The sequence below is a fragment of the Protopterus annectens genome, chromosome 8.part1 (genome assembly GCF_019279795.1).
Source record: "Protopterus annectens isolate FY-2018-M chromosome 8.part1, PAN1.0, whole genome shotgun sequence".
Taxonomy (NCBI): domain Eukaryota; kingdom Metazoa; phylum Chordata; order Ceratodontiformes; family Protopteridae; genus Protopterus; species Protopterus annectens.
The window spans coordinates 90,276,857-90,301,681 of NC_056742.1; the positions used below are offsets into that span (position 1 = coordinate 90,276,857).

The 24,825-nt window shown below is 41.6% G+C and overlaps 1 protein-coding gene across 2 annotated transcripts in view; it reads left to right on the top strand.

Annotated features, from left to right (window-relative positions):
• The window catches only part of GALNS (galactosamine (N-acetyl)-6-sulfatase), a 1,207,745-nt gene that overhangs the window by 113,430 nt on the left and 1,069,490 nt on the right, over positions 1-24,825 (top strand). For both annotated transcript variants that reach the window (XM_044081696.1, XM_044081697.1), the window contains exon 3: positions 22,102-22,176. In XM_044081696.1, the coding sequence (XP_043937631.1) occupies positions 22,102-22,176 (75 nt within the window). The remainder of the gene's footprint in view (positions 1-22,101; positions 22,177-24,825) is intronic.

Consider the following 24,825-nt stretch of genomic DNA (forward strand, 5'->3'; position numbering starts at 1 on the left):
ACTCCAGAGAGATATCCTGAAGGAGCTGGGAGAAGTAGTTCAGGATCCTACAGCTGCAGGGGCTCAAGAAAAGATTGCTTCGCAGCTAGGAACCCTCAATTCCATTGCTAACTCCTCCATGCGGCTAATATCTTATGCTGCGGATGGAGCGAGTAGAGCCGCAGGCACAGGTGTGGCTCTTAGACGCCAAGCCTGGATGCGACTATGTGATTTTGCGGATCCCTTTAAGGCGTCCTTCACAAATTCTCCCTTTGATGGGTCAGCTTTGTTTGGCCCTCAGGTGAAGGAAACCTTGACCAGGTGTGAGCAGGACGGCAAGACTCTTTCTGCTGTTGGAGTCCGTTTTTCCACCCCTTCTAGGCCTTATCCCAAAGGACAGAAGGGTGGGAAGATGTGGTTCCGTAAATCCCAAGGAGTCACGCCGGATTCACGTGGTCAGTTTACCCCTAGAGGCAGAGGGGGTAACAACAACAGACGCCGCTCTAGAGGCAGAGGGGGTCCAAAGAACCAGGGAAACAGGGAGCCTCTCTCTGATAAGCCCTTTCAACATCCCTGAGGTGTTGCCCGGCTGTCCCTCCTTGGAGGCAGTCGGGGGAAGATTATCACTGTACCCAGAAGCCTGGCATTCCCTCACTCAAGACAGATGGGTACAGTCGATCATATCCAAGGGTTACATAATTCCTTTCGAGGAAAGTCCTTCCCCTCAAGTTCCCTTCCAGATGTACCACCCGGTCTAAGGGAAATTGCAGAGTTAGAAATCGCAAAACTACTGCAAAAAAGAGCCATTCAGCCAGTTACAATAGACCATTCAGAGCCCGGAATCTACTCAAGGTTCTTTTGGTCCCCAAAAGACGGGAGACTGGAGACCAATATTGGATCTCAGCAGACTCAACAAGTCTGTCAGGAAGACAAGATTCGAATGGTCACTCTTCAGTCAATTTTGCCCTTCTTACAGAAGGACAACTGGATGTGCTCAATAGATCTTCAGGATGCGTACTATCACATCAAAATTCACAGACGCCCAGGAGATTTCTCCGCTTGGCTGGGGTCCAGTCACTTCCAGTTCAGAGCCCTGCCCTTCGGTCGCACTACAGCCTCCAGAGTGTCCACCAAATGCATGGCAGGGGTCACGGCCCACCTGAGACGGCAAGGATCCCAGGTGTTTCCGTATCTCGACGACTGGCTCCTGTCAGCCACCACCAGGCATCAGCTTATACAAGCCAGGGATTACACAATAGACCTTTGTTCTCATTTAGGCATCTCAATCAACTTCAAAAGTCATCCTTATCGCCCTGCCAGTCTATTACCTTCATAGGCGCAAACTTAAACACTGTTCGGATGTCAGCTACCCTTACAGAACAAAGAGTTTCAGACATTCAGACTCATGTCAGGATCATTCTGGCCAGCAAGAAAGTACAGGCCAGAATGGTTCTAAAGGTATTAGGTCTCATGGCTGCGGCCATTACTCTTCTTCCCCTGGCTCGATTCTACATGCGCCTCCTTCAGTGGATGCTGTTCACACAGTGGTCATACCAGCAACTCCCAATGCGTCACCAGATTCTGGTGACACAGACATGCAAACAACATCTTGCTTGGTGGATCACATCGTCTCAGGTTCACCAAGGCAGGTGCTTTGTACCCCCGTCCCCGATAGCCACTGTCACCACGGATGCCTCCCTGATCGGGTGGGGGGGTCATTATCAGGGCAGGATGGTTCATGGGACGTGGCAACCGTTCGAGTACCATCTGCACATAAATGTCCTGGAGATGAGAGCAGTGCTTTTAACGTTGCAAGCCCTCAACGACTTTCTTCCCGTAGGGACAATTGCAGTCCACACAGACAACATGTCTGTAGTTTGGTATATCAACAAACAGGGCGGAACCAAGTCCTACCCCTTGTGTCGAGAAGCGCTCAGACTTTGGCAATGGGCGATCTCCTCTCATCGGTTTCTGGTAGCAACGCATATCCCTGGGAAAACCAACATTATAGCGGACAGATTGAGCAGAGCTATCCTCATGCCTCACGAGTGGTCTCTCAAGCAATCTATAGCGGAAGAGATTTTTCTGGAATGGGGTCGCCCATGTTGCGATCTTTTGCTACTCCCCAAAACAGCAAATGTCCAGACTTCTTCAGCCTCTTCCTCTGTCAGGCCATCCCCCCAGAGACGCTCTGACCCAGGATTGGCCCCAGGGACTTCTTTATGCCTTCCCTCCATTTCCTCTGATCCCTCAGTTGATCCAGAAAGCTACCGTTTTGAGAGCCAAATTGATTCTCATTGCCCCTTACTGGCCTCGACAAGTTTGGTTCCCGTTCCTCCATCATCACCTTTTGGTGCAGCCGTGGCATCTGGACCCAGTGCCAGATCTACTGATTCACCAATCCGGTCAGCTGCACCGGTCAATCCCTTCTCTCAACCTCACAGCATGGTTGCTCCACTTCCTTCCTTAGCCAGGCTTCCTTTGATCTCTAACCCAGTTAGAGACATCATTGTAGCTTCTCTAAAATCCTCTACCAGGAGGATTTACACAAGCAAATGGAAACGTTTCTCTTATTGGGCTAAGGCCCAAAATATTGATCCTTTTACTGCCCCTGTTCAGGCAGTTCTGGACTTCTTAGCAGAGATTTTTCATGCAGGCTCCTCTTCTTCCACAGTCAGAGTTCAATTGGCTGCTATTTCTAATTTTCATGTCGGGATAGCAGATCATAATATTATGTCCCATAGGCTCTGTAGGGCCTTCTTGAAAGGAATTTTCCTACTAAAGCCTCCAATCAGGAATCCTCTTCCTCAGTGGGATCTAAATTTAGTGCTGACATCCTTGATTCTTCCCCCTTTCGAGCCAGCTGTTTCTTGTTCCCTGAAATATCTTTCTTGGAAAACTTTATTCCTAGTGGCTATTACATCTGCCAGGAGGGTGTCTGAACTTCATGCTCTTTCGGTTCGACCCCTATTTGATTTTTCACAAAGACAGAGTATCTTTGAGAACCAATCCATCCTTTTACCTAAGGTCGCTTCAAAGAACAATCTGAATCAATCCATTGATCTCCTGTATTTTTCCTAACTATTCAGATAGAGCCGAACAAAAACTACATTATCTTAACGTCCACCGTCAGCTTAGATATTATTTGGATAGAACAAAAAAATTTAGAAAATCTGATCAACTTTTTGTTTCCTATGCGGATAATAAAAAGGCCTTCCTGTTTCTAAAATGACTTTGTCCAGATGGCTTTCTTCGGTCATCACTGAAATTTATACGATCAGGGGAAAACAGCTGTGCTCAAAACCTAAAGCACATTCAACTAGGAGTTTAGCTACTTCTACAGCTTTTCAAGCTAGACTGCCTTTGGACACTATTTGTGCAGCGCCACTTGGGCCACTCCTCACACTTTTGTTTCCCATTACAAATTGGACTTGGCCTCCAGGGACAGAGCCAGTTTTGGCTCTACAGTCCTCAAGAGTTTGTTCCATTGAGCCACCCAGGATAGAGGTGCTAGGGACGGTCCCATCAAGCAAGAATGAAGGCGAGATTGACAACTTAACATTAAGAGTTATGTACCTACCCTAACGTTCCATGTTAGTTGTCTTCTCTCGCCTTCTTTCTTGCGACCCTCCCTCCCTCCCCCTGGCCTGGACAGACCCTGTATAAGAAACTATTATGCTAAAGACCATTCAGACCTGGTCCTTTTCCATCTGTAAGTTTCTTCTTCCTTTGGGAAGTATTTTATGCTTGGTGTTATTGCCCTTTGTCAACAAACGAGATCTGGGTACTTACTGCCTTGCATCATGGGATATGGGGCTGCCTCGAGCTGGTAAAAGGAGTTCTCGAGCTAAAGCAAGTGCCGAGTCGGAGCCGAGGATCGGCTCCGAACCCATCAAGCAAGAAAGAAGGCGAGAGAAGACAACTAACATGGAACGTTATGGTAGGTACATAACTTCTTATTATTGACCATGGGATGGGTAAGACCAGTCTCTAACCAAGTGGAATTGGTTAATTTGTGCACAAAAAGGGAAACTGACTAGGCTTAAGATAGCTGTGATGGACGGTTAGCTTAGTACTTGCCTATGAACCTAGGAATGTGCCCTAGCAGTGTCCTGTGAAGTGCTGTGCAGTAATTGTGTAGGCTGTGGGATAATGAAAGCACTTGTGTGTGTGTGTTGCAGTCATATGGGGATGGAAAAATGGCTGTGGAGCAGGAGGCCCTGAGGTGAATACCACAGACCCCACTTAGAATATAGGGAAGCTCGGATTCTTTGCTGAGTGTATATGAAGGGTGTGCAGTGACTTGCCTTCATTTTAGCTTTCCATTTAATGGCTACTGTCATTTCTTTTAGTTCTGGTTAGAACTGGTTAAAGTAATCACATATTTTGTTCTCCTATGTTTTTAAGGTTTATCTACTGCAGTAACTTTCTAGTGTATTCCATCCCTCACAGAACCTGTTTTAAAGGCTTTACTATACAAGTCATAAATTGCAGCCCATTGATCAACATTCACCTTAACCAACTTTACTCTGTAATGCCCCCTGCTAAACTTTTTGAGAGGAGAGGGATCTTTGCCACTGTTGTCTGATCTTCAGCTCCCTCCACAGTCAATTGGCCCATTCATTTCAAATTCCTGGAGTGCGAGTTGATTGACAGGGGACGTCACTGAGACGGTCATCAGGGATGGTTTGAGGTTTTCTGCTTTTTTTCTCCATCCATAACTGCATGCACATGGTAAAACATTGGGGGAATGTTGTGCAGTGGAATGACTGCAGAGGCTGTTCCCTCCAAGCATCGCTGACCCACCCTCTAAAGCATTGATGAGCTTCCCAGTCTCCATCAGTACGTTAGCACTGCTCAGTGTGCACCTGTGTGGGCACAGACACCACCCCTCCTGGGGCAAGGCAAGCAGGCTACTCTCCTTTACTCCTCCTCCTCCTTTGCCAGCTCCTGTAGTTCCAGGCCTGCCAGTCAATCCCTGGTCAGCTGTGTTGGAGTCTGGAATCCATTTCCTGTGGTATGGAGCCAGGCCAATGAACTGTTTTATTTTGGTCAAAAATATCATCCCATAGAAATCTCTCATTCTGAACTGTCCCTAGCCATCTATTATTTTTCTATTTTATGAGCTTCCTGCAACTATATTTTCCATAATATGAATTAAGTATGCTGGAGTACCCTTGAGAGAGGGCCAATATTTTGTTTCTATCCCCCCATGTTAACCCTACTTTCACACAGACACACACAGATGTTTGGAGGCATTCTGATTTTGTTCATCTTGTAACTGCCATGCTAAATATTCACTATTCTTTTTTGCTGTGACCTCAGAACAGTTTAAAATACAAAATTGTTTTCCTTTCTAAAAGCTATTATTATTTACTACTATTATTATTATTATTAGTAGTAGTAGTAGTAGTAGTAGAATTTTGTACAACCTGACACAGTAGTGGCCTTTGTACAGAAAAATCCTGAATATACTAGAACAGCACTAGAGTCCTGCAATATTTTGTCCTGACATGGTGCCATTTAGTAAGTAAAAATGCAAACCAGACTGAGAATATCTGTCAAACATCACAAGGACTTAATATAGCATATGCAGGGAGGGTAGAAAAATGATTCTCTCTCCTTAAGCAAAGGAATTGACCATTTTTTATACTTTGATTAAATTTGATAAGAAGTAAGGAAGTACAAATATAGTTAAGAATTAGCAAGTCTTTTTGTATAAAACTATGCTTTTTGTTCTAGAATACCTTCATGAGTATGAGCTAATCATCTTTAGATATACCCAAACTCTCCTGCTATTATGTTACCTTATTTGTACAATATCATCAGAAAATGAAGCTCGACTGAAAACATTACAATATGTGAAAGCGCTCAAAATGTGATATAAATAAATAGACTGACCAAAACACCAAGAATAGCCTAGCGTCTATGTTCCTTCCAAACTTTATAATACATGAAAGCACACAAAATGTGACAAATAAAGACTGACCTAAACACCAAGAATAGCCTTGTGTCTATGTAACTTCCAAAATATCAAAGGTTTCTTTTTATATATACATATATATATATATATATATATATATATATATATATATATATATATATATATGTACACACACATCTGTGTGTGTTTATGTACGTATGTATAATATATATGTGTGTGTGTGTGTGTGTATATACATATATATGCATTTGTGTGTGTTTATACATATACATATATATATATATATATATATATATATATATATACACACACACACATATATATATATATATATATATATATACACACACACACACACACACACACACACACACACATATATGTAGGTTTTTAGCCAGATAATTTCCAACATCCTTATGTAAAATATGTTTATATTGCAAAACATTATCTTTTAGCCAATTATTTTGCAAAATATGTTAGAAAATGTATTTCAGGTATAACTTTGGATATGCTGAAAAGCATTATGACCCACAAAAAATGTTTGTGATTGGCTGCATAAAGTTATTTTCAAGATTTTAATTTGAAAGGATACACAGAGGAAGTTTTACGTAGTGAAACATAGGAGATGTTTTAAAGAAATTGAAATTCTAGTTTTGGCAAAAAGAGTGGGTGAATGGTTAGAAATTGTGGAGGGATTAAAAGCTTTTTGTGTATATAAACATAAAGAAAAAAAAGATGCATGTACATAGAATGTAAACGTTTATATGTAAAATTCTGTTTTACTAAATAATATATTCCTACTGTTTTCAGCAAATGCCATGGGATCATTTACATCCACATGAGGTATCACGAACTCAAGCAAATGGGAACTCATCCTCCCCTGTGCTGTAATTAGTCATATGGTCAGTACTGGAGAATGAATCAAATCACTTGGTGTGAGAATAAAACCCACAGACTCTTTAATCTTCAGTATCCAAGTAATGTACACCACCTACTGAGCCACTGATATATGCATCTGTAGTGTCTGTAGCACTTTGTGTACTGTGGAAGACAGTCAAATAAATGGCAGATTATTCCTGGGTTGACTATAATTCCTGAGTTTTCCATTTCTGTTCATTGAGAAAAACAGTTAAAGTGGTTCTTCAATGTTTTTTACCTTCTGCATCATGGTATACAGTCCCTGAATAACAATAACACAGTTTCCCTCCATTAGTTTGTCATCTGTGTATCTGTTTTTAATTTTCTTTGTAAAAAAACAATTTTTTTTTCTTGATTAACTTAACTTTTATCTCTTTGACATTGTTGTAGGGAGTAGCATGCTTATGCATTCACGGACTTTAATGGCTGAACCACGTGCAGCTATAGGTATCCACTGTACAAAAACACAAAAATGATTGACAAGAACAGAAAGGCACCGTGGCATTAAACTTGTCATCAGCTGCTGTGATGCACATAGAAACGTCAAAGATCAAGTGAAATATTTTTTTGCCTTTTTCCTTGGAACATGCAGAATTGCAGTAAACTGAACTTCAGTGTTTTCAGCTAATCGGCCTGCAGTGAGGAATAAATCAAAAGTTATGTATCCAGAGCTTCCAGTCGTTGGCTAGGTTTCCTTGCAGGATAAGGATCCCAGGTGGTTGTAGTGCTGTTTTTTTGTCAGAAGTGGTATTTCTGTAGTTTTAAACAGAGACTGTTGAAAGCAAGCATATTTGTTTACTTATTCGTAGGAAGATCTTTTGCTCGTGTCATGTATATATATCAATTGTCTGACACCATACCATGTCAGAAAACTTAATAAGTAGCACACAAAGAGCAGATGTGGTCTGAATATCATGAAGTCTATATTGTACACTGAGTTGGTTGGAACTTCTGCAGAGCATACAGGTTCATATGTTTACACTAGACCAGTGATCACCCTGGTCTTTACAAGCCTAGCCATGCAACCCAACCCAGTTTTATCCAAGAGTTCATTGGGCACCTACATGGTGGGGTATGTTACAAAGGAGGTAGCTAAGGGTTATGGGGGGAGTATATTAGTTGGAGATTAATTTACTGTCACCCTCTGTCGATCAGAGACATGGGGGCCAGGCTGGGGGTGAATTTGCGATTTCCTATCCAGTGATCAAGGTTTCTTTTGAATAGGATCAGAGATGAACCTTGCTTCATGTAGATGGAAAGCTTATCCCATAGTGCGGGCGTCCTTTGAGACACACATCAGTCCCACCAGCAAGTTCTGTTTGTCACAAAGTTCAGGTCATTGGATCTAGCGTTTCTTGTGATGTTTGCTTCCAAATGTGCAAGAGATTCATTAGAGCTGGATCTGACAATGCCTTATATGCTAGACCTAGATCACCTCTCAGTAACCTGTAGGAGACTGCGCACAGAGATCGGACCTTAGGACGATCTGAGCAGGATAAGGTATTCATACCCTGGATTCTCCTGGTGAGGAAACTTTGAGGGCATTCCAACTGTTGCAAGTGCCTGTTTAGGTATATGCCAAACGGGACATTGTACTCAACGGATTTAATAAGTGCTGAGGAGAGTGGTACTATTACATGTCCTGTATATTGATCACTGCTGCAGTAGCTTTAGCTATATGGGTTGTATCCTGCCAAGGATATAACAGTTGGCCAGCTTCCAAGGCTTCAGGGCACCATTCACTTTCCTAAACTGTCAAGCAGCTTGAGCTGAGTTGACTAAAAGGCAATTTTGGGTGTGAAGCCCTTTATTGCTTTCCTGCCGCTTAAGGGTATGTTCCTCTGAAGTTTGCAAGCATTGATACTCAGACTGTGCTTTCTTTAGCTAGGCAAATAAGTTCCCTTTTGGGAAAAAACTTCCATTTTCTTACTTTTTACTGATGTTTTATTGTTTTTCTCTTCAGGAAAGTTATTTTAAAGCTGGAAGTGTTCTGCTTTAATGGATTGTGTTGAGACTGTAATGTCCTTTTAAATGGAGCGCTCGTTTCTGTCAGTTTAAAACTAGCAAGTAACTGATAACACAATTTCTTTACAGAAAATATTTTCTTTTTTTTGTGATGGGGATATCATAGTGTTAGAAAAACACAGTATAAAAGCACTTTCAATCAAAAAATAAGTAAAGAAATAAGCAACTTTTTTTGAGTGCGATTTTTATTGACATTTATTGCTTGTTTTCCCTAGTACAGAGGCATCATTTTTGGCTTGACCAAGGAACACAGTCCCACGGTCTGTCCTTCTTCCAGCCACAAAAAGAAAAAGTTAAGCAAACAGCCCTTGCCACCACAGCAGGCTAACAATTTGCCTCTACTACAGGTGGATGACACTGTTGTGGCCATTTGTTGTACCTCAGACTACTCATCTTTTACCCTGGATCTCTCTGGTGTAGCACTTACAGCCACTATGGACTGGGGGTTGGTCATGTCCTCTGCAGCTGTTGGGGTCCCCCTTAGTGGGCAAGGGAGAGCCACTCTTATTGGTCCTGGGAGAGAGAGAGAACAGAGAAAGTTTCCTTGTTGGGTCAGAATGCTGTGCCCATCCCTGGGGAAGCAGCAGTTGTCATTAGTAAGATGGTTGGCCCCATTTTTCCTGTCAAAAAGAAACAGAAAACCAAGTATGTGTCAACACTTCCTCAAATTCCTTTGAATAGGAGTAGTTTACTGGAACTAGCTCGGGGTTTGATGCAGGCTAGTGATCCTTTAAAAGAAAAAGGGATTTCCTTTAGAGATTGAAGATTCTGAATCTGAATAAGATGCAGGCATGGATTCGGGGTTTTGTCCTCAGATTTCTGATTCAGACTCGGAGGACAGCTCACTTTCTGATTCTCCCTGTTGGGGGGGGGGGTTCTCTTTCTCTTAGATTGTTGCTAGAATTTCCCAGTGTTTTCAGTGGGAGAAGACTGAGGATGTTCTTCGTGTTTCGCTGTTGCAGTCCTAACAATTGGGTTATCTGGCTACTGGTAGCCCTCAGTCGGCCCAAATACCAGAGTCCTCGGTATATGATGTCAGCTGCAAACCTGATGTCAAAACATCAGATATAAAGGGAGGCAGCCAACACCATTTCCTCAGTCTTTCTTGCCACGGAGCCCGAAGCAGATGCAATTCGCACTAGTGCCGGTCGGCTGTTTACCTTCTTTTTGCATTCCGAATACTAAGTTGAAGACGCCCTCAGATAAGTACCCTGTTGGGGACCCTCTTTTCTTGCCTTAACGAATGTCAGATAAAGTTAATAACTGTCTTGCCTGTGGAAAACAGATTCCGCACCATGATTTTCATTCCTGTTGTATTATTTGTTTGGGCCTTGAGCACAACGTCCCTAACTGTGATCTCTGTGCTTCCTTCAACCCGTGTACCATACGCTGTAGAGCTAAAATTTTGTATAAGCATTTTGGAGTCTGGCCTAAGTTCGTTGGTATAACGTCTTTTGGTCTCCCGACTTCATATGTACCTACGAAACGTAAGGACAAAGACCGCAACAGGCCTAGGGTTAAATTTGCTGATGACGCACAGATGAAATTGATAGTCAGTCCAGCGGTAGTCAGTGAGGCACTTTCTCAGCCCCTGCACTCTGTAGATTTGCAGCCACAGGCCTCTGCCAAGACCTTTTCGGAGTCCTATTTTGTCTTCAGACCCTCCGCCTGTCGCCACCTCAGATGGGTCCAGAGCTGCTATACAGGCACCGGCTTCTGACGCCTCTTCTCTTCAACATGAGACCAGAGCCAGACTGACTACCTTAACTCAGACTTCTGCAGTTACTAGACTTCCCGAGTCCCTTCAGTTTACCAGCAAACCCTCCAGCTGCAAATCTACTCATAAGCAGATGTCGGCCTCCCCTACTTTGCCTCAGTCCCAGTTGGTAAAGATGGCTAGTGATCTTCTTTCCCTTATTAGGGGCTCTCACCCCCCCCCCCTTCCAAGAGGGTTAGGGAATTGTCTCCTGATGTTTTGTCTGTTTCAGACTCTGAGGTTTCCAGTACCTCTGCTGATAAAGAAGGAAACTCAACTTTTTTCTGGCTTTGAGGATTCTGATGCTGAAGACTCTATCCCTTTTGCCTCCCCTCCAGAAAATTTTTCCTTTGGGGATACTTTGAATACTCCTAGGAAGCATTTTAAATGGGAAAGTCAGGATTTTCCTCAGTCTAAGAAAAGAATCAGGAATTTTTGCATTTGCCACAGCATAATCCTCTGGCTATACCTCCAATTTTGGAAGTTGAGGATGATGTTTTCATGGAAAATTCTTTAACTCCTAATTCTGTTCCTCCTGCCCCCAGAAAACCTGATGGGTATTATAGGGTTCTTGATTCTCATCAATTCCTTTTCAAAAGTCCTACTGTTGATCCAGAGATTATTTCTCAAGGCCCCACGAGTGCTAAAGCTACTATTGCTAAAAACCCTGTACCTTTGGATAAGGAATCTAGGGCCTTGGACAGGTGGGGTAAAAAAGTCTACACCTCTGCAACTCTTGCCATTAGATCTGTGAATTGTCTTTTTCACATACTTAAGTATCAGCAACATACTTTGGAGTCTATTAGGGCTAAACTTGGGGATGTTCCTGCCCTGTCGGAGAAAAAGACTTACAGGATTTACTAAATTCTGCCACTCTTGTCACTAAACATTTCCTACATTGTGGTGTTTGGCCGGAATGTAGCCTTGAAGTTGTGTTTTAAGAATGATAAGCAGTATGACAATGTTATGTTTAGTAAGAAAAGTTCTTTCACACCCATTATACCTGTTCATATTGAAATGCTTATTAGAGCTTGTGAAAAAGATGTATGTGAAAGTTTTTATAACAATAGTAAAGGTTCTTTTTATAATTTAACTCCGGATGAAAAACGAGCACTGCATTCCTTACAGTGTAATGAAAAGTTAAGCATAAGACCTGCAGACAAGGGAGAGGCCGTAGTCATTATGAATAAACAAGACTATATACAGGCTATGTATGGGATGTTAAGAGTGGTGCATACTTACATGCCTTTGAGACATCCTCAATATGTAAATGTCACCAAGAATATTAGGGAGAATCTGTATGACCTACTTATGTGTAGACAGATTGATGAAAAGTTATACTCCTTTTTCAATGTGGGAGACCATATAACACCATATATTAAAGGTCTACCTAAGGTACATAAGTCTCTACAGAAACCACCTTTAAGACCCATCGTGGATGGAGGTGGATGGGCAGCGGAGCCTCTCACCATTTATGTGGAGAGTAAATTGGCACCGGTGGTTAGTAAAATACCTACCATCTTGAAGGATACATCCCAGTTTTTGAAAGACTTGAAAGAATATAGTGAGAGGTTTGATTTGAGTAACTGTCTTATGGTCACATTGGATGTACAGAGCATATTTACCAGCATACCTAATGCCTATGGTATATAGGCTGTAAGAGATGTAATGAATGTTATGAGAGACATTAACACCAATGAAATTATTTTGATTTGTACACTGTTGGATTTGATCTTATCCAACAATGTATTTATGTATGACAATACAATTTATTTGCAACAATGTGGTGTTGCAATGGGCACCCCTTGTGCTAATTCATATGCGAATTTGGTTGTTCATTACTGGGAGACAAAACATCTATATGAAAATGCATTTGGTACACATATAAGGTTATACAGACGTTTTGTAGATGACACTTTCATATAATGGGATGGAGGGCCTTCCCTTCTGTTTGCTTTTGTTAAACATTTAGAATCTACCACGGATTTCCTAAGATTTACAGCAGCATGCTCTTTTGAATCAGTTGACTTCCTAGATGTTTCAATACATAAAGACAGAGCAGGATTTGTCAGTACCAAATTGTTTCGGAAATCTTGTTGGAAGAATAGCCTTTTGGTGTATAGTAGTATGCATCCTAGGCACATTTTTCCAAATATTATTAGAGGACAATTAAATCGAGCAAAGACAATTTGTTATACAGCTGTAGATGTAGAGAATGAAGTAGATTATTTAGAGCAATTATTTACAGAGAGGGGTTATAAGGCATCCATTTTTCATGGAATCAGAAATGAAGTTCTTCAGAATAATAGACGCACTATCTCTGTAGACAGAGCACCCGATAGAGGATTGGATATCAGAAGAAACAGGATTCATTTTGTCACGAGATTTGCCAATGATAATAATAGGGTATGTGATATAATTAGAAAGAATTGGCATTTCTTGATTGGTGATAGAGATGCAGTGAATATTATAAGAGCGGTACCCAGCTTCACATATAAGAATAATTATAATTTGAAGTGATTATTGTGTAGTGATTGACAAAGGACACCATTACATACACATAAATTAGGGTCCTTTCCATCCAAGAATTGCAGAATGCATGAGTATATTTGTAAGACTCAGGAATTTAAACATCCAACCTTATGTTTCACTTTTGAACCCAGATTTTATGCTAGTTGTAACACCATTAATCTAGTGTATCTAGCGGAGTGTAAGGGGTGCAAATGTTTTTATGTGGGTAAAACCCTGAAATGTCTGAGAGAGGATTTACCAGCATATGTATGATGTCAAGAACAGAGATAAGTTAAATGTCCTAGCTAGGCACACAATGGAATTTCCCACGCATAGTTTTAGTTTTAAGGTTCTACAAATGGTTTTTCCTGATAAGAGGGAAGGGAATACAAATAATTATGTAGAACGTATTGAACTTAAATGGATTTTAAGACTACAGACACATACATAATTATTTAACCCCGGATATATATATATATATATATACACATACATACATATGTATTAAACCTGGGCTTGATGCTCGACCTTTTAAATGATTTAAGTGTTTAAATGTTGTTCGATTACATTAATTGCATAATTTATTATTATTTTTATTGATTAATTGTTGAATTTTAGATATAAAAATGAGCGAATGTTGTTTTGTTGTTTTAAGGACTTGAGAAAGCGTAGGTTAACTACATGAAAGCACTTGTCTAAATTAGATTTTACAGTCATGCTGGTCACCTGGAGTTTTTCTTTGAATTTCTGTTTGTTCTCGAGAAGACCTTTGGGCTTTTGTTGGTAATTTTTTTTTTTTTTTTTGTTTTATCGATTCCAAGTAAAGTATTAGATCTTGTATAAAAATTAGTTAAAATTGTGATATCAATTGCAAGATGGAGAAAAAATACATACTGCTAACCCTCTTTTAGTTTTCTGCCTTACCCTTTGAACTGCCTACCAAGAGTGTTCACAAAGTGCCTAACTCCAGATATAGCTCATTGCAGGCTACAGGGTATCCACATTTTTCCTATTTAGACAACTTGCTTTTCTTTGCAGTGTTTTTCAAGATGCCAGGAATGTATGCGTTTGGTGAAAGATCTCTTGCACAAACTGAGATTCCAATAAAACATTCAAAAGTCTCTTTCTTGACTCCCTCACACAGAATTGGGTTACTGGGATGTCAACTAGACACCTCAATTCAAAGATCTTTTCTTCCACAGGAAAAATAGATCTTTATTTAGATCTGTTTCTATGATTTGCCACTCATACTTAGGTCACAGCAAGGGAATCCCACAAGGTTTTTGGGTCTCATGGCATCTATGATTCTCATGATATCCCTGGTAGGACATATTAGAAAGATACAGTGATATCTGAAATCTCTTTGGTCCCAGCATCAGCACTCATTATCTTTTCAGATCCCAGTAAAGGGGTTGTCAGAAGAGAAGTTACTTGGTGGAAACAACAGATGTCCTTAAATCAAGATCTCCTCTTCTCTCTCCCTGCTGCAAATCAGTCAGTCACAGCAGATGTTTCAGACTTTGCCTGGGGAGCAGTTTCAGGAGAGATGAAAGTACAGGGGTTGTGGGTCATGAAAGAGCGACGCAAGCACATAAATATCAAGGAGATGGTTGCCCTGATGAAGGCACTCAATTCTCAGAACCATATTTGGTCCCCGGGATCTCTTCGAGTGGTTACAGACAATACCACAGTCATGTGGTACATCAGCAAGCAAGGGGGAACCAGGTTATACCCCCTTTTGCAGACTAACCATGTTAGCTTGAGATACAGCTTCACTGCACAGTCTCACTCTACAGGAATCCTACATTCAGTCAGAGCAAAACTGTGTGGCAGACAAGCTTAACAGGACCAGGGCAGAAAATAGGAACTAGATTCATGAGTCTTCCAAGATTTGATGCATCTGTGGGGAGTTCAAGTAGACCTCTTTGTTCAGAGAGGATGCATTCAACAGGCAAAAGTCTTTTCCATGACTCCATGCAAGAAGGCCTGGAAATCAGATGCCGTTTCTTTCAGTAGGAATGTTCCTGTATGCCTTTCCACTAATATCCAAGGTACTTCTGTACTTCTAAAGATTCAGAAGGAATCCCCCATAATCATTATGGTGACTCCCTTCTGGCCCAGGCAACTGTTGTTCTCTCTCCTTTTGGAAATGGCCAGGAGCATTTACCACAAGCTTCCTTACAGAATGGATCTACTCACACAAGAACAGGGGTGTTTGATACACCCCAACATCAGTCATTTTCAACTGATTGCCTAGATGATAGGGTTGTAATTCCTGTTTTCTGAGGACTTGCAGCAGGTGCTAATGGAGTTAAGAAAGCCTGCTACTAGAAAGTCGTATATTGACAAATGTAAAAGATTTTCTAGTTGGTGCCAACAACATAACCAGCACCCATTCAGGGCTAGATGTTCTCTGGCTGTACAGTATTTGTCTGAGTTACTATCCTATGTCTTTCTTATTCCTGTCAAAGTTCATTTATTGGCCATTTCAGCATGTCAACCCATGGATCTTCCTGTTTCAAGGCAGTTGCATGTCAAAATGTTCTTGAAAGGGGTTTTGCATAAGAGGCCTCCATGAAAACCAGCGGCACCTCCTTAGGATCTTAATTTTGTGATAAAGAAGCTAATACTTGCTCCATTTGAACCAGCTAGTCTGTCTGACTTGATGTTCTTAACATGAAAAACAGTTTTACTGATTGCTCTCACCTCTGCAGAAAGAGTATCTGAATTGCAAGCTGCTGTTGTGAGTTAACCTTATCTCATTTTCCACAAGGACAGGGTTTCCTCAAGAATGAATCCTCCTTTTATGCCTGAAATAGTATTAGAGTTTACTTAAAGACAAACTGTCCATCTGCCAGATTTCTTTCCTGAACCTAAAAATAAAAATGAGGAAAAAGGGATAATCCATGCCTTCAATGTACACAAATAACTAGGATACTATCTTGGCAGAACTTAATCTCTCAGATCTTTGGAGCAGTTGTTCACCTCTTGTGAAGGTAAGAAGGGACAACCTGAAAACAGACTATTTCCAAATGGTTGTTTAAGGCTATTACCTTGTTTGTACTCATCATGACATATCTATTCCAGGCAGGGTCAAGGCCTACTCTACAAGGACCTTGGCTTTTTCTATGGCTTTTGGGAAAGGGTTGGATTCTAGAAGTGTTCTAGAAGCTGCTATTTGGTCATCCATACATACTTTTGATTCTTTAGGTCTAGATCATGCTTGCTAGGACCATTCTACAGGGGCTCTTGGACCCCTCTCCTTTCACCTCCCAAATATAGTTAGATATGGTCATCTACCCACACAGCTAAGGCTACTTCAGCAGTGATGAATATGAAGATCATATAATACATTTCTTTGCATTGCAGTTTAATCAGTGGCTTTTGGAACAGTCAGTTGTTTGTGTTAGACCCTATTGTAGGATTTTGGTGACGTGGGGGGAATCTGTGATAGCTCCCAGTTTACAGTCATCTGAGAACTTGGAGAACTAGAGGCCTTAGACATTAGCCTAGACTTGTGACAAGTAGATGCAAATAGGAACAGGTCCAACATGGAGCCCTGGAGTACTTTGCTATGTTTGATCTCCTCATGGAGATGATCTCACCAATCCTGACTTTTTGGATCCTGTCAACCAGATGTCGATCCAGTGAGTTATGTAGGGATTTATGCCTAGCTCTGAGAGTTTGTCAACAATACTTGAGTAAGGTATTGTATGGATAGCCTTGGCCAGGTCAAGGTAGGCAGTATGCTCCATTTTCCCTTCATCCATACCATGGTCACCCACTCAAAGAAGTCCATCAAGTTAAGTAGGCAAGGCCTTTTCTTAAAGCCAGACTGGTGTGGGTCTAGTGTCTGTACGTTGCCAGTGTCCTTATTGAGCATTTCTATGGCAATTCATTCCATGGCTTTGCATATTAAACTTATCAGGTTGATGGCTCTGTTCTTAGGGTCAGTTCATGGTCCACCCTTACGAAGAGTGATGACTGTTGCAGCCCTTCATTCACCTGGCACTTAACCTGTTTTGAGACTGTAGTTGAAGAGTGCCTCAAGTGGTCCTGCTAGGCATGTTTAAGGCAATATAGGAGGCAACCAGGGATATTGTCGGGGCATTAAAACAGTATTTTTGTCTTTAGCAAGTGCTTTCATGATATGCTCCCTGTTACTGGGGGGTGGATATGCTAGAAGAGATTTCACAGGGATAGTGGGAGGGGAGTGGACATGTAACTATACACTGTAGTTAGCTCATATGTATCAAAATGTATATACTGCTATTTAGCTACCTATTTTGTTGAAAATTTAATGGGTACTAAGTTCCTAAGAGGCAAACATGTTATCTAGTCACCAATGCAAACTAGTGTTGCTGGCAGAACTTAAATTGTTAAGCATGCTGATGTTATGGATGACAGGTGGGATACTTATGCTGTTTCTGTTTTATGCATATTTTTGTTAATTGTTTGTGATGTTGCAGGTGCAAGAACTGACTAGTCACAACCTGAGTTTGGGTCCTCATTCATTTAGTGTTAACTGATAGCTTGAGCCAACAGTCAGCAACGGAGTGTACTGCCTATGGAATTCAGGGTTTATTTACTGTCTCATTTTAGAGGGTCTAGTATCCAAAAACAAAAACGGACAGTGAGAAATAGATTTTGTCATTTACCATTATGATGTGCGTCTCGTACAGCTGTGTTGTCTCTTATGAGTTGCCATCATTGTGCTACATACCCTCCCCACGTCTTGCAGCATATGCTGAGTGGATCAGTTCAAATCTGTTGTAGTCTATAACTGTTATACATTAAAGTATTAGTGTCACAATTTGAGCATACTGACCAGAGAGGGCATAGTCATAATCCTAAAATGAAAACTAGAGGGCATAGCCATAGTCCTAAAATGAAAACTATCTGAAATAAATGTCAGAGAAAATGTTCAGAATTTTACAAAGTGGCAGACTTGCTGAAGGATGTTTGGTCATATTTTAATAAATCTACAAGACACTTTTAGGCACACTGAGTCAGTGTTCAAATCAAATTATAGACTTTTAATGCAGCATGTTCATCCATTTCCTTTGCTTATGTAGATGTGCTGACATTAATCTATGTAAAGCCATTTTCAGTGCAACCACTTCTCTCGATGGCAGTCATTGGGAACTGAGTTCATGTTGCAGAGAATATTTGGGAAGGAGCATCCTTGCTGTGCACTAGTCTACATCAGGAAGGGAGAAGACCCTAATAGATACTGAAAAGAAATTGTCATGCTTTTGATTTGTAGGTCTAATCCTGCTTAGTATAACATTTATAGGATATTGTCTAGTGCCTTCTAACTCCATCAGTTAAAGTTTTTATCATTCTTTCCCATCCCTATCCCTCCACCCAAACATATAATACACTATCGTACTGTTACTGAGGTCAAGAAACCTGGGTGGGGGAGGTAGGGCTGCATTAACTTACAAGTGGTAAGGAAGTGATAGTACTGTTACTTTGTCATGCCAATACTGATGTAATTTGGAAAATAAACATCATAATTCTGATTCTGTTAACACCATGCACTGTGTCGTGTTGTACCAAACCATGGTTCGTTTTCAAGACATTGACTTCTGTTCTTGCAGCTATACTTTTATTGTTGAAAGTGACGAAGAAAGGCAGAGATGACCTAATTGTGAATGCATGCTTATACAAAAGTATGTGCACTGTAGCCTCATTTTCCAAAAAGACTGAGTTAATGCACTAGTATCAAACATATAAACAGATAGACATTTTCAGTAGGTAAGCATTTGTAGACATAGCATGCGCCCATTTGCATAATGGCTGTATTTCCATCCGTGGCACTGGGACTCTGGCTGGGGAAAGGAATCTGATCACTAGAGGTCAGCCAGAGAAGGAAGAGGCTGAACATTCCCAGACCTGTTATCTTGACAGATATGGGAACTAACACATAGGAAGCCTCACAGCACAGACCTTTCCATTGGTTTTGTGTATGTGTGAAAACATATATCTGAGGTGCTAAATATTTTCTGACATGTAGGCAGCTCAAGGCAGATGTGTTTCCTGAGGGAGAAAACACATGGCTTATGTGTTGAGACAGAGAGACCTCTACCATAGGCTGGAGGCCTTCCCCTTTGGCCATGCAAAGAGAGGACGTTCATACATAAGAATGTGAAAAGGCTTGGGAATCTCTGCATGTTGGTTTCTGAATACTGAACAAAGATAGTTTTAGTGATGATGGTCATTGGGAGGAAATCTCATTTCTGTGAGTCTGAAGGAATACCTGTCACACAGTTCACCTGATTTAATTTCTCATCCCCCAGGGTTAGTGTTTTTAAGGATATAGTACTTGACCAGGAAACTCCCAGATATGCTCAGAACTAGTTCAAAATGATGTGAAGATTACTGATCCTACAGACATTGCCAACATACTGGCTGACAGGTTCAGTGCAAAAACCCCCAAAAGAGGTATATTCCCATACAGCGCCTGCAGCCCCCAAACATCTCCAACGCCCAAGTGAGAACTGCTCTCCTTAAAGCAAGAAAATGCTGGCATCCATGGGACTGTGTGGTGTCCTGCCGTGCTCCATCACCCAACGAGGAATTAAACCCCACAGCTAGACAGCTAGCTAGTCTTACCTACTCATAATGTCTCCTCCAGTAGTGCACCGCAACTGTGGTCCCATCACTTCACAAAGGCGGTGCTTCCACCGAATTGGAAATTGATCATTCATTAGAATAGACAAGTCTTAATCAGAAGTTTGAAGGAGAGGATCATAATGGACCCATAAATACAAAGACAATTAAATTTGCAGACTTTGGATCCAGTTTGGTTTAATATTTTGTCAAAGGCAGATCATGCTCTAAACTGACTTTGACTTTTTCGAAACAGCCTGTGCTTATTGATGAGGTCCATACAGTCCACAAGCAGCTCACTCCTCGATCTGGCGAAGGCCTTTACGTACTGATCACCTGGTATCATTGAAAAACATTCCAGCTTAATCACAAACCCATACATCATAAGATGGGTTGCAACTGGGCTTGGAGGACAGAAACCTGCCAGGGTCAGAGTCAAAGGTTTTGGGCGTCAGACCTCAAAGCCTGTCACGAAGTGGTGCAACGCCCTACAGGGCCAGTCCTGGGCCCTATTGCCTGGGCATCACTTCCAAGTACAAGCAAACACACTGCAGTTGGAGCTGGACAAAAAGTGCAGAGAACTGTGTAAACCGCGCCATAGTAGAAAAACACATCTGATTACAGATATCCTTCTGTATCAGCCCCACAGAACGGGATAACTGTCATACTGGCTGGCCCAAAGTTAATGCCAAAATGCATAGTCATACTGAAAAGTCATGTTACCCCAGCTACCAAATATCAGGCAAATCCACTGAGTACAGATAGTAGTAGTTATCAGGACCTGGGCGACAGGTTGATAGTTGTCTGTCATTCGGTCAATTCCATGTAGCTAAAGCAGAAGGGAAGAAGACTTCATCATGCCCACCTGCTATCTCCCTATACCATCATCCTATCAGAAGGGAGGTCATAGTCTCCCATACCATCACCATCAATCACTGATTGACACGAATGCCCCATTCGAATGTATCTGACCCGGACATTTGCAAAAGCTGGAGGGGCCACAACATTTGTCCTATAAGGCTCGACAAAGCGGTCTCAACATCTGTCCCATGCCGCCCGACCGGAAAGAACCCAGCTCTATAAGGCCGCCACCGCCAGCTCCAGGGATGAACCCTTAACATGGCCAATCTAAACCCAGCTAGAGCCAAGGGCTTCACCAAAAAATCTAGATCCGCTAGAGCCACAAGGGAGGGAGAGGAATGAAACATCGATACACGGGCTATTAATAGGACGGGCTGAGGGATACAGATAGGCAGAGCAAAGACCCCTCAGCTGTGGAAATAAAACTCGGTATATGTGGATGTGAGCACTGGCACTTACCTCCCAGGAAATCTTATTCAATGGATGCTCGGGTGAGATATACCCCAGGGATTACCTCAGTGTCACTGCTCAAAAGCAAGGGCAGCAAAACAAAAGTATGGGCTCTATTACTAAAGGTAAGTGGTTACACCCTGATGTCATTTGTGTGAATACTAGAGAGTACTGAATAGAAAGAATACATGAGATCCACTAGCCCTCGCTTGAAGATGCATGAGTAGGAATGTGCACAGCAGATGTGGCAAGCCCATTGTTGAAGATGCTTTGGCAACCACTGCTGAGAGAATAAGTGAGATAAGAAAGAGGTCTGGTAGCACTATGTGCTGTGCACATACAGGGAAACGGAACATAATTAAAAAATGTTAGGGTCCAGAGCAAAAAGCATATACCGTACTTTTACAAAACACAAATCATGTTTAATATCTGGTTTTCTTGTGCTAGACAAGTTAGAACTACACACTATACACCTTCATAATGTTGGTATGGCTCCCCAAAGGTGATATTTTTGTTGGAGATGTAAGGATGGTGGGGAACACAGCTAAACTTTTTTTTTATCCTTTAGTTTATATGCCAAATATGTCTGTGTGTCCCATGCAATAATTAACTTAATCAATTGACATTAATTAAATAATTTACCTTAAGTATTTCTTTTAGAATTCAAAAGAGAAAGAGAGGATTATTTGTAGTGCAAATGTGTTTTTACTTGAATTCAAATCCATAAATGCTCAAAGAAATGTTACGTCAAGAAAATAATTATTTTTTAATGCAGTTAAGTAGCAAGAACAACATATATGACATCATGTGGCAAGCCACTGTAGCTGGTTTATGAAAATAGTATATTATATGGTATTTAGCACATTAATTATTGCAAAGTCACTACAGTTTTGTTACTTCAAGGCTTCAGACTTTATTCTTCATGACAAGTATAATCACAATATATTCTGAAAATACAGTGTATAATGTCCACTTCAGATAGCAAAATGACCAAAACAACCTTTTCATCAGATTAATGTTCTTGGTTTCCCCTTCCCCTTAGCAAGAGCAGCTTTGCTGACTGGTCGTTTACCTATCAGGAATGGGTTTTACACAACAAATGCTCATGCAAGGAATGGTAAGAATATTTGTTTTGTTTTGCTGTCACTCTTATCTGTCTGATATTTGTACTTCATACTATAGGCCTGTTTGATGGTTTCTGCCTCTTAATCTTTACTTTGCAAATATCTGTAGTTGAACAATTCATTGTGTTTGTAACTGAAAATTACAGCTATCGTTCTCAAAACAAGTGTACCGATAATTCTTTTTTACTGACTATCTTTGATTTAATTCAGTAAAACGTATATTGCAAATTAAGTATTTGGCAGTGTGCAAAATCTCTCAGCCTACAAGAGACCATTTCAGGGGCGATCATGTGAACATAGATATGGTTACATGAATTGCTGATTAGATCAATGTGCAACTAGAAATAAAATCAAACCCACATTTTCATGATGTAGCACAGTAACCACTCATTATTGTAATGACTAAACTGTAAATGCCGGTTAAGTTATATGTATACAGTATAATGTGCATACACTGGTGCTGCACGGTGACATTTCACTGTATTTTATATGATGATGGTGTTACTCCTGAATTAAACTGCATTCTGATATATGAGTGGTGGCAAACTCTAAGAGCCAGATTTACGTAAGCTTGCATGGAGTTGTAGAGTAGCATAAGACGTCAAATAGGCAATATGTTTGACGTGCGATCCAGGAACAGCCGGCAGGGGACGTGCACGAGAGCTGCTAAAGCTACTCTTGCACGGACAGTGTCATGGTATGCAAATTACCTAATTTGCTGCTGAAAGCTATGCAAATGAGGTAAATTTGCAATCCAGGAAAAACTAACCTGTCCGTGGAAGATTAGTGTTATCTGCAGAAATGTACTCCATTGGTAACTGAGTACCGTACTGCAAATAGCTAAACGTAGCTATGACAGCTCCAAATAAAGGATGCATGCAGTTGAGGAAGCATGCCAATGGCCAAATATAAGGCCATTGGCATTTATAAATGTTTAAAATTATTAAAATGTAACTTTTTTTTTTCCCCGATCTCCGATGTTTAAGCATAGCGCAGCACCGAGCAAGCATGCGGCGCTTTAAAAAACAAGAAAATAATTTAAAAATAGCCAAAAATAGGCATTTTCACTAAAAAACTTATCCTGCCATGCAGGTGAATGGCAGGCTGAAGACAACATGGCCACTGAGTAGTGGTTGCTAAGGGGGGGGGGGCTCAGTGTGAGAGATGTAACCATGCATTAGTAGGCAATCCTATGCAAATGAGGATAAGGATAGTGAATCCCAATTTTCCCCAGCATGTGAGCCATGTCCCAAGAGTGTAAGTGTAGGAGTAGGTGAGTAGTAGAGTAGAATATAGGTAACATCATGAGGGGGTATGTCAGAAAGGCTGTAAGCTAATTGGAGCACAGTGGCTTGTGTTTGCCCTGAGTTGCTCAGGATTGCAAGAGAAACCAAAGGTACACACTGTTAAAAGATCAGAAATTTCATGCAAACATGCACACAGCGTGTGCACGTGTTTGCACTGCGCTGCCCCGGGCGGAAACAGAAAGGGAAAAGGAAGGAAAAGAAGTAGTAGGAAGTTAACCAAGGAGAACTAGCAGAGCTGCCAGGTGAACTATATCAGAATCAGCCAATTACACAGGCAGCAGACTATCCCAGCCCAGCCCAGCACTTTAACTTCTGCAAACAGCATTCCCTCCCTGTTTTTTCCCCAAGAACTCTGCAACACTGCAGTATACAAAGAGGCAAAGCTTAAAAAGCTTAAGTCAGATAAAATGTTAGGGGCTGCTCTTGCTATCATAAACCAACATGTGCAAGGTGCTGAGGGTGGATGTTGTTGTGAATGCTGCTGAGCAACCCACAGTGAGGAGACGGAGAAGAGTGTACAGACCCAGGGTAACCTACCAGGGGCTACATGAGCTGGAGATAGTGGAGCGCTATAGGGTGGACAGAGACCTCCTGCAGCAATTGTTGAGCTGTGCTGACCATGCCTCACACACACAACCAACAAAGGGGATCCCATCCCAGTGGATACCAAGGTATGTGTTGGCATAAGAATACTCGCTACAGGTACCTTCCAGAAACCAACTGGTGATATGATGGGGATTTCACAGGCATCAGCATCCAGGGTACTCCCAACAGTTCCTGGATGCCATGTCAGCACATGCCAGTGACCACGTATATTTCCCCAATTCCTGTGAGGCATTGGCCAGCAATATGTGTCTTTTCCACCAAATAGCAGAATACCCTGAGGTAGTGGGTGCAATAGACTGCACGCACATATGCATCAAAGCACCACCCGGTGAGCGGGGTAGGGTCTACATCAACTGCAAGGGCTTCCCCTCCATCAACTGCCAGGTCGTGTGCAATGCCCAGGGCATAATAATGAATGTGTGTGCTGGCTGCCCTGGAAGCTATCACGATTCCCACATCTGGCATCTGACGCAGCTGTACCAGAGATTTGCCAATGGGGACATCCCTGATGGTCACCTAGTGGGGGATGCTGGATACGCACTGGAACTGTGGCTGACAACACCCATCAGAAATGCACACACACCTGAACAAGAACTCCATAATGAGGCACACGCACAAACAAGAAACATAATTAAGCATGTGTTTGGGATGCTCAAGTCACGGTTCCAGTGCCTGGACACATCTGGTGGAGCCTTGCAGTACTCACCAACTGCATGTACCCAAATTGTA